Source organism: Triticum aestivum, chromosome 6B (genome assembly GCF_018294505.1).
Source record: "Triticum aestivum cultivar Chinese Spring chromosome 6B, IWGSC CS RefSeq v2.1, whole genome shotgun sequence".
Lineage (NCBI taxonomy): Eukaryota > Viridiplantae > Streptophyta > Magnoliopsida > Poales > Poaceae > Triticum > Triticum aestivum.
This window is the reverse complement of record NC_057810.1, coordinates 479,316,990-479,327,635: the sequence shown is the minus strand read 5'-3', so window position 1 is coordinate 479,327,635 and position 10,646 is coordinate 479,316,990. Positions and strand designations below refer to the sequence as shown.

The 10,646-nt window shown below is 47.3% G+C and overlaps 2 protein-coding genes and 1 long non-coding RNA gene across 7 annotated transcripts; 2 read left to right on the top strand and 1 right to left on the bottom strand.

The window, feature by feature from the left end:
* Positions 1-1,430: 1,430 nt before the first annotated feature.
* On the top strand, positions 1,431-3,307 carry LOC123134260 (uncharacterized). Its single transcript, XM_044553537.1, has 2 exons — positions 1,431-1,643; positions 1,724-3,307. Exons 1-2 carry the CDS (start codon positions 1,437-1,439, stop codon positions 1,946-1,948), a joined length of 432 nt encoding a protein of 143 aa, XP_044409472.1. The 5' UTR covers positions 1,431-1,436; the 3' UTR covers positions 1,949-3,307.
* Positions 3,308-4,006: 699 nt separating this feature from the next.
* LOC123137567 (uncharacterized) lies at positions 4,007-8,210 on the top strand. Of its 5 annotated transcripts, XM_044557384.1 has the most exons (12): positions 4,054-4,180; positions 4,274-5,079; positions 5,228-5,367; positions 5,440-5,694; positions 5,809-6,016; positions 6,116-6,298; positions 6,397-6,737; positions 6,854-7,043; positions 7,137-7,235; positions 7,364-7,617; positions 7,739-7,814; positions 7,899-8,210. In XM_044557384.1, exons 7-12 carry the CDS (start codon positions 6,706-6,708, stop codon positions 8,034-8,036), a joined length of 789 nt encoding a protein of 262 aa, XP_044413319.1. In that variant the 5' UTR covers positions 4,054-4,180; positions 4,274-5,079; positions 5,228-5,367; positions 5,440-5,694; positions 5,809-6,016; positions 6,116-6,298; positions 6,397-6,705; the 3' UTR covers positions 8,037-8,210. The 5 variants fall into 5 exon arrangements, 3 of the variants coding, with proteins under 3 accessions (XP_044413318.1, XP_044413319.1, XP_044413320.1); XM_044557383.1 differs by having other exon boundaries at positions 4,007-4,180; positions 4,274-5,367; XR_006468350.1 differs by having other exon boundaries at positions 4,274-5,367; positions 7,701-7,814.
* A 1,317-nt stretch (positions 8,211-9,527) lies between these two features.
* LOC123137569 (uncharacterized) lies at positions 9,528-10,646 on the bottom strand. The gene is made up of 3 exons (XR_006468351.1): positions 10,056-10,646; positions 9,875-9,964; positions 9,528-9,767 (listed from the first exon to the last, which is right to left on the bottom strand). It is a non-coding gene; the product is annotated as an uncharacterized lncRNA (long non-coding RNA).

Genomic DNA, 10,646 nt, shown 5'->3' with positions numbered 1-10,646 from the left:
CATTGTGCTACATCACACATTTTTCTCGCGGCGATTGTGTTACTGTTGTTATCAACAACCTACCACGACGGTCCGGGAGGTGATGAAAGTTAGCTGCAGATGCTACACTCAGATATATGATCTTTGCGGTGAAGAAAAACATGAACAATAATGCAACTATCCCCTTTAATGGGATTATTCCATCATTGGTTATCTGATTTAATCAGAACAGGAATGCACCTGCTATGTGACTGGCACAAAAATTATTGGTGAAGTTTGCTCTCATGCTTACACAACTTTTTATTCCTTTTCCACTATTCCTCACTGCAACCTCATGGTAGCACTATTGTTGCTCTGTAACCTGATATAGCTTTTTGATAATCTATTTATTTATTTGTATGAGCTTGAATTCTAATTCTTATTTCCATAGACCACAAGTTGTATGGGCTTATTTAACCTACTATCATGTACCCATTATTCAGTTATGCCTATTGCATTTTGTTTTTCATTAAGCTTGAAATTTTAGACCTGAAATTGATATTCGTCAAAATTAGTTCAATTGAATGGAGTAAATATGTGATCTAGATATAATTCACTGATTTTACAGGGACAAGAAACCTTTTTTTTATTGTTGTTGCATCTTCCCACACGTGCCGTAAGTACTAAAGTAGTAGTATACTGAAATATGAGACATGTTTGCGAAGTGTCCTCTCCTTTTAGTGATTTACAGTGGTAGTATTATTGATCTGCCATGTAGTGTGCTGACCAATGAGCAACTTAAATACCTTTCCAGTAATTAAGTTGGGTAAAGAAAAAGCAGAGAACGAAATCTTGGTGAAGACATCTCAACAGAGATGAGATAATGTTGCCCAAGCTGATAATTGCTTGGTTTTTATATCCCTTTTTAGTTGTATTTTTATGCATTATCGACTAGGAATAGAGAATATCTCACAATCAAATTTCAAGTGCCTGTACGAAACTCATAACATGGTTGGGCACTGTTATCCAAAACATATGTTACATTTTTCTCCATCATTATGCAACCTTTATTCGGATCATATTTTTTCTTACCAATTATTTATTCATTTATATTACATTATTTTCTGCTCATAGTATGTTTCTTGAGAAATCAATGGACCCTATGCCCACCATTGATCTAATCATGGTTTGTCGTTATTTACCTTTGCATGTGCAAGCAAGACGTGCATTGCACGTGCAAGCTTACTAGTATAGAGAAACGGGAGAACGATATGGTTCGTATTGATGTATTTAGATGGACCAACCTGACAGGTCAGTCTGACAAGCCGCTGCTCATAGGACTGTACATCGCAGGGAAGAGGACGGAATACTATCGTTGCTGAGACACTGTATAACATAAACATTTCTTGGGGAGGATGTATTTAAAGACGATGCAACTGCTGGACAGGAACCAGCGAGCGCAACGGCCTCAGTCAAGCATGCACAAACATCTCTCACTCCCATCCACCCCCCGCAACTATGCCAAGATGTCCAGCAGTTCATCATCGGCGCGGCGTCTCCGGGCACCTCCTCCGCCGCTACCATTGATCATGTGCCCAAGGTGCACTAGGACGAGGACCAGGTGGTTCGTATCTGGGATGGATCATAACCCGGGCATCCGGTTCTACAAGTGCCCGAACCAGGCAGTAAGTATCACGGAACACACATGCAGCAGAAGATTACTCCACTGTTTTTGTTCCCTGATCAGTTTTGTAACCACGCGCAGGACGGAGCCCCCTGCGAATTTTGGCTGTGGGAGGACCAATACGCGTTCTACATCACCGGGGTTGGCATTAACCTACTCATCGAGGCGGCCGGAGGAGGGAGCAACGTCATGTTCGGAATGGGCCGCGCCATGGATGACATACGCAGCATGGCGAGGAACACCATGATGATCTGCCTGGCAATGCTCTTCGTGGTGCTTGCCAAGTCAGCCGGCGGGCAGTATTGAGCAGTGTGGCATACAACCAGCCATGACGAAGCGCGGCCTGATCAAGATTTTAATTTCTTCTCCCTGACAGTATGGGTTATGTAGTTTATTAGGTTTGACTGAGGCCATAGTACGGTGCAGTCCAAACATTTGTAATCTCGCACGGCAAATGATCACCTGGTGCGTTTGCAACTGCCTCCCGGGTCGCTCGCACGGGCGACTCCGGAGGCCTCCCCGCCGCCGCTTAGAAAACTCCCCATCATCGACCAAGCCCACCCGCCGCCGCCGGAGGAGGCCATCGGTGCTGACGGCGGCGGCGGGGCTGCATGTTCGTTCCCTTCCCATCCATCTCTCTACCTCCCATCCCGATCTGAGATCTGACCGTGGCTGATATACATCATCAATCTGACCGCACGCCCGTTTTGGCTGCTGCGTTGACGAGGTGTGTGGCGGCCGGTGTGCTGCGTTGGGTGCCTTGGAGGACGCTGACGGTTTAACTGCATCTCGCCGTGGTGCAGGCCGCGGTCCGCGGCGGTTGCGTCCTTGCGGCATCACTGGCTGGCTTCATCCCCTGCTGTGATGCAGCCATGCGCCTCCTCACAAGTGGAATTGGTTGTAGGCTCCCGGTGTTCGCTGCCGCTTGAGGCAGTCTCTGCTTGGCGGCTGCACAGGTGTCAGATCCTGACCGGGGATGTGCTGCTAAAGCTGTTGGTTCCGGCTTGGCCTAGCGGACTGCTCCCAGGTGGTGATTGCTTCAAGGTTGGAGCTAGAACTGCATGGCGGCACCGCCGATCTTTGATTAGTGGGTTGTGGTGGACACTGATTGTTTCTCTGCCCATAATCATTGGCTGCTGCTGGCAACTAGCATTGGTGTGGTTGTGGGATGCAGCCGGAAGGCTCCTTCATGAGTTTTGGCGGCTCTCACTTCCGTCAGCTTGTTTTCAACGGCATGATGCAATCTGTGGATGATGACTTGACGCAAAGGGATGGGTGTGCAGAGATGACATTGTGCTTTAGCGCATGTGATTGCTGGGATCATGGAAAAGTGATGATGACAACACAATTGACTTTGATTTGGTGGTGCTTCTCGAGTACCCCAGTATGGAGCTCCGTGGTGAAAACCAAGGTTTGAACTGAGATGGTTTTACCTGGCAATGACAATGTTTTTGCATCGTTACCTTATTGAAGGCATTGTTCGGATATGCTTGGACTTGTTCTTCAGGGTGAAAGCTCAGAATCTGGCCGTTGATGGTTGGATCAGGTGATGACGACACTTGAGTGTCGTTTTCTTCATGAAGGCGTTGCTGTTGAAGAAATTTTCTCGTTGTCAGTGTGTGTCAAAAGATGTTGGTGCGGATAAGGTCATTGTTGTAGTTTGTCGATCGCTGTCTTGATCGCTTTGGGATTCTTTTCTTTTTTCCACGCTTAGGCATAGTTTTGGTCTTATATGACTTTGCTACTTGTCGGCGTGTTTACGTGTGTGTGCGTTGGTGTTGGCTGTGTGCATCCTAGCTATGCAGAGGTCGGATGTGCGCTCATTGTATTTGTATCTTCTTGATGCTTCATTCTGAGTCAATAAAATCCACCCTTTATCGAAAAAAAGCTAATGATCACCTGTGCGGCGTGCATCACATGCATCAGCCAAGATGTGCAGAGACAAAAATTCCAACGCTCCCACTGGCAAAAAGCGAACCCACGGGTGCGTAGGTGGGGCTATACCTGGCCAAACCTCGGGCCGGGCCGGGCTTCGGGCCGGGCCTAGCCAAGCCCGACATAAAAGACCCAGGCCTGGGCCCGGCCCGGCCCGGCCATCGGGCCTGTGTTTCTGGGCCCGAGCCCGGCACGAACACCTAAAAGCCCGCCGGGCTTCGGGCCGGCCCGGCCCGACCTTCAGAAAAGTGCAAAAACGACGGGCCCGGGCCCGGCCTTCGGGCTCAAAAACTAGGCCCGAGCCCGGCCCGGGGGCAGCGTCGGGCCGGGCCGGGCCGGGCTTTTTCGGGCCGGGCCGGCCGGGCCGGGCTTCCCATGGCCAGGACTAGGTGGGGCATGTGCTACACGCGGTAGAACCCAACCCCCAACCCCCAACCACATTATGTCGTAGAGAGTTAAGACGTTGTACCCACATGCCACGCACCCCTCGCACACGCACAGACACAGCAGATCGAAAGCAGTATCCATTAGCGAAACAGAGAAACGAGGATCTCGCCGGCGGATTCAGGCGACAGAGCTGCCGGGGGTTCGTCGCGCAGCGAGGTAAGTTCTGAACCACATCTCCGAGGTCACCAGCACAACAATCAAACTATAGCTGAAACATCCCCCCCCCCCCCCGTGCCTCCTCCCCTGCAGGTTTTCGCACAACACAGATCGATGGAAGAAGGAGAACAGCAAGTCAGACGGCAGATCCAGACCACGCCCACAATGGAAAGAGATGGAGAGCAGCCGGTAGACGAAGGAGAAGCAGCAGCTCCGTCGGGATCGACAAGCAGGTCCACTAAACACACATCTAGGATAGCTATTCAGAAAGTAACAGAGGTTGTTGCTGCATTATCGATTACAAAAGATTCCTGGTTGAGGAGATTGGCTTTGAGGGTGTATTGCATATCCCCATGATTCAGAAAATCAATCTCATGTTCAGCAAGTTCCTCATGACCAAGGTGGATGTGAAAGAGCATTGCATCATCCTGAGACACGGCGGAACGCCAATTACTTTTTATCCACAGGATTTCCACAAAGTGTTTGGCATCCCATGTGGTCAATGAGACATCCATGGGAAAGATGCAGACATCACATCTGAAGCAATCGAGTTCATCAGGAACTCTATAGGGTGGACAGAGAAATCTGATCGCAGCTTAAGTTCGCTCGAAGTGTTCATCGGCAAGGAAATAAATGAACTATCCAGCCGATTAGAAAAGGATTCCTTCAAGATGGCGTTTGTTGTTTTTGTGATGGGCAGTCTGTTCGCACCGTGCACCAAATATGATCACTCAACCATCGACTACTGGGCTGCCATCAAGGATGCAGCAAACATCTCCCTCTTCAATTGGTGCAAATATTCATTCAATTTTTTACTAGAAGCAGTCTGCAAACTGAAGTTGGAAACAGATGCAAACATAACACCCAACCACCTCTCTGGGTGTCACCTTTTCTTTCAGGTAAATCCCTCAAAATCACAGTTGGATAGGCCAAATTCACAAAAATAAAACCCCCAAAGTTACGGAATGCTCTTTTTGGCGATTTGTTTGAAGCTCTGCACTAACATAATCAGCATGTGCTTTTCATGTCGACATGTGTTCATGCTAGATAATGTTGAACTGGGCATGATGAACTTGAAGCAAACGACAATGCCACGAATACAATTATTCGACGAGGAGACCCTGAAACGGATGATCCTCGTGTGCTCAGCAAGAAAGCTAGGGAGAACAATCTTCATAGTCCCTGAGGTAACAGCTATGTATGTTTAACCACAACTATGATAGCGCGGCACGTACTAAACTACGCGCAACCTTATGCAGGCAAGACACTGGAATGCCATGTGCTACACATGGCACAACTGGCAGAACGAGAAGCATGGCAAGAAGAAAGCAATGGAGCACAAGGCTGAAGGCTCAGCAAATCAGTATGCACTCGTCAGTCACAACCCAGAGACCACTCGACGGGGAGAGTATACCAATGCGGACACAAGCAACCTTGCACAGACACATAAAAGCATCATCGAATTCAGCCCCGGCGACTACGCTCGCTGGATCCAGATGCAAAACCCAGAGCTGGTGAGACACAATCCACACCCACCACATACCAAAGCCAAAAAAAATCTTTGTTTAGACTGAGATTGGTGCGGGCCACCTCCACACAACAACCTAACATCTGCCTACATTTTGCAGGCCGCTTCTCCATTAGGATGGGCACTAAAAGAGCACAACGCAAAGTGTGTGCATATCGCAAATGAAATGAGAAGGAACATTGCAACTGAGAACATTCGATTCACAAAAAAACTGCTGTAGGTGTACACTGTCAAACCAAATTTGACAACACCCGCATCCAATGCATCTTATCGCGCTGTCAAAACCGCACCAGGCGTCAGTGGTTCTGGTACTCTCCACTCCCCCACACACACACCCGGCCGTGATGACTCTAAAATAGCTGTCCTTTTTTCCACATAGCCTGAACTAAAATGTGTTGTTTATGCAGGTTCACACAACGCAGAAGCACCGAGCAGACTCGCACAACAAATAGTTGGAAGAAGGCTGGAGTTGTCATCTCCATCCTTGACGCCCGTTAAATGCGCCAAACCAGTGGTCTTGACCATCGCCGACCAATTGTTCACAACACCTACTAGGGGCCAAAAGCGAGCAAGGGCAGACGACGCGCCAGGTAATAGGTTGCCAATGTTTTCCTCCATTGATAATATGCAGTTCTCATAGGTTGTCCATGCAAGTACATTAGGGCAATAAAATCACCAATGCTCGCAGACGCACCATCATTCGAATTGGACATAGACGAACACAATGAAGCTAGTACGCCTGTTAAGAAGGATGGAAAAGCCACTCTGATTTCACCTACGTCGGCGACAAAGACACACTCAGACCACCTAGTGGGCCAGCTAATGATGCTTAACAATGAGATTGGAGACACCGAGGGACATATTGTCTTTGGTCAAGTCAACATCACGGCTGTAACAAAGATCAAAGCTACCCACACCGGTTTCACCAAAGACCCATGGTCGAGCAACTGGTTGGTGCGCACACGGGCCGTGCGTTCTAAAAGCCATCAGAGAATGGATGCGATCAAGAACACCCTATGACCTAGCAAGGTAAGCAATACCAGGTACTTTCCAAAGATAAGCAAGCGTGGACGGCGCGACGACCCTGCCGCGCCCAGTAGATTAAGCTGACCTGTTTTCCCCCGATGCCATTTTCACGAGGATAGGGTCTCACACCCTGACCCACGGATCATTGCAGTCAGCGGCAATGCCATCAAGTCACAAATATGCAATTGTTCTGAATTGGACCACGAGCTTGGGTCGTTGATCGTCCGGCGAATTGGACAGATGGAGTCACATGCACACCGTGCCAGCCCCGACGAACTATACCGGTTGCTCCTCGAGCCCGATTTTGCGGTATGAAATCACAACTACAGGACACTGTCCACATTCTTGCCATAGTTCTAGATATATTCTAACCTTTTTTTCTTATATTGGGTGACATGCTAGTGTCACGCCTTTGCAGGGGAAAATACCACAAGAATCATGTCAATACAAAGGCAAGTCATCGAAAATGAAGTGAAGTGCAACATCGCAAACTGTCGGATGGTAATGTCTCCAGAATTGTTTTCATCCAAATTTCTCTGTTCTTACAGTGGGTAGAACTGCATCAGAACCCAAGCAATGCCGATGCTTGACATAAGCCTCACTTCCATTTTTCTCACCCTATGTAATAGGTTACAATCCCCGCCGTCATGCAACATGGTTGGTGCTGCTTCAACTGGGACATGATGGCCCACGTGATAACCATAATGGACCCAATGGCATACCAGACAGAGGACACAACACGGAAAACTTGTTTTATGTACGCGGCTGACAAGATACACGACGCTCTTTTTGATTGCATTGAAGAATTCTTCACCGAGTGGCACTGCAGCAGACATTCATGGACGAAGAAGTCACCTCTACTGTCTACCACAACATTCACAAGGTACGCATGTTGAAGCCAAACTACTACCCAACACTTGTTCATTTTTTTTGTCAATCATGTGATCCTTTCTTCCTGACTGCTAGCCATTTTTATGATTCTCGACAACGCGTTTTGTGCATAGGCCAGAGAGTGCCCTGTGTGTCGTCCACCTACTAAGACAATTCAAAGGGAATTCACTGGCAAAACCACTTACCAGGGTCAGTACTTCAGAACAATTCGCACTAAATAGACAACTTTATCCAGAGAGACAAATCTAATTACATGACTGGCCATATATACAGGCAGCTATCGCCAACGAAAGGGGCTCGCTCCTCATCGAGCTGATCCACATGAAAGGCAACACCGCCCCTCTGCAGCTAGAAGGACTCGACACCATTGCCGACGCTCTGAATGAGACGATGAAAGACTTAGGGGTTTAGGTGTGGCGAAGAGTGTTAGTTCTAATGTATCTAGGACGGCACTGGATAATAATGTAGAACAAGTGTCCCGTGGTCGCTCATTATGTATCTACTTTTAACTAGTATTTTTCTTGTAATCAGCAACATTTACATTTCCCTGAATATCGCAGCGTCCAAACAATAACAACTTGGTAACTGTCAAGATTTTCATTGACTACAATGCAATCTGGTCACTTTACACAACAGAACCACCATCTAGGTACTGAACCAACTTATCTTATTTCTTCGTTGTAGAATAATTGAACTATGGAAGATGCCCCCAGGACAGCCATGTAATTTTAAGCCAAGTGCAAATCCGCCAAAAGTTTTGTCGTCTGCCCAACATGTCATTTCCATTAAACTCCACATTCGCGCATTTTCCCCGCACCAGAATGAGTGAAGTGGGCACATAACCACCCACAAGCACAACTGCATGGGGGTGGAAGCGGTTACTGTGCCTCATCTGGCAAATACGTCAGTGCCACCACACAGCCAGCATCAGGTACTGTACATCATCCGGCAACTATGGCCCTGCCACCACCCAGGCAGAATTTTATATATCAAATTTTATATATCAAAAAGGCACAAACAAATCCAATCCGTGTGAAAACTTGGCACCCACAGCAGGACTCCCCCCTGGACGATCTGAAATCGTTATCAATCCTTACGAGCTGAAAGTACAGCCACCTTATTAAACTGAAGACAGGAAATAACCAGTACGAGCTGAAAGTACAGCCACCTTCTTGAACTGTTCAGCAATGTCGCCCACCAACTTGTCTCAATAAACTACCAGTTAGACATGGGAAAAACAAAACCATGACACTACAGATAGCAAAGAAGCAACAAACTCGCTAAATATTTTTATGGTTTTATCCGTTCCGCACTGAAATGGTTACAATATCATAGGTTCGCAAATACTTAAAACACCCACCAAACTGGGATAGTAACTGGGCAATACTGATAATATTACAATATCTTATGTTTCCCGGACCACAGTCATCTAGTAGCTGAAGGGGAGGATACACAAAACATATGGTGACCAACTTAAGATAAAGTCCCTGCTTTTGCAATATATGCAGGGGCACAGAGAGTTAATCTGTGTGGTTACCCAGACCTTTTGGGATGACAATCATGCTTCAACATGGCAGGGTAGGCTGCCAGTGTTACCCACCATCGTGAGGTGGGCCTGAAGAAGCTTCTTCTTGACAGCAATTGAAGAAGACTGCGACAAAACTAAAAGGTCAAGCAAAACATCATACCAAAACATTTTTCACGCCCCACCATAAGATAATTTGCAGCCACACACCTCAGTCAAGTTCATCGGATGCTGCCCAGGGACAAAGTTGATTATGTGGTGCACAACCTGCATAGCCGTGTCAGAGCTGAACCCCAACACAAAAAACTAGTTTGTTAGAACATATGAAGGCAGAAAGGAACAAATTGTTTTGCGGCAAGCAAAACTGACCTCTCATAGGTGCACGTAGGGTGGAAACAATAAGACCATCCATTGTGTGGCACCTTCCCCTCCCCCCAGAACATCTCACCACACTTCAAGAATGCATCCAACAGCTCCTCTGCATTCCGCAAGTGCTTTGCTTTCATCTGGCTCTCAGCAGGCTTGCAAATGTTTGGATCAATTAAATGAAGAACCCTTCGCAGCGTGTCAAAGACATACAGACTCCACCCTTGACCAAGGTACACCACAACCAGCCCCTGTTTTTTGATTCAGTTAGAATAACAAAGCCAACAAGATAGCTACGAAAAGGCGGTACTTGATGCAACACATCCACTAAATGGAAGAGGAAAATCTGATCACTAACCAGTTCGCACGAAACCCCGGGTGGTAGTTGATTAAACATTGCACGGACATCCGCTCTCCTCCAGTACCCCCTAGTGTATGAAACTTTGAACTACAAGCAAAAAACATTTACACTTCATCCAGACAACTGCTACTAAACAAAACCAAGGAAAACAAGTTAATTGATGTGGACACACACTCACCGCCTAATCAGGCCCAATGATCAGTCTCCCTGATGCCGGGGGGCAGATCCCCAAACGTAGAATGGAGTCAAGGCCTTTTTGGGCAAGTGTTTTATCGATGTGGAACTCTTCCAGCACCTCCTCACCAGTCATCTCAATGAGATATGGGCGCCCATGCTTGAACCACACCCTGCACACGGAACAAAATCCATTTTGTTCATGATATGCAGATTTTTGCAGTGCGCACACACGCGCTGGTTATCCGATCAACAAATATGTCAAAACAAGTGTCCACCATGTTTGCACATACCTAAATAAATCATTGACTGATGAATCCATGGCCATTGCATAGAAACACTCATCTCTTCTCCGCCCCTCCATCTCAGAAACAGCTACTCCAACCGGGTTTGCAATCGAGTAGTCAGTAGTCATCCTTGGGCGTTTATTTGGCGGAGCTATAGCAAACCACCCAAGCAATTTGCTCTGCGTGAGTTCTGGACACACATGAAAACAGGGGGTAAGTATAGGGGATTAAAAAGCCACCATAACAATCGCTTGGGTGGAAAACAAATAACTTATAATAAATTAGGGAGATAGAGACACAGTCGGGGA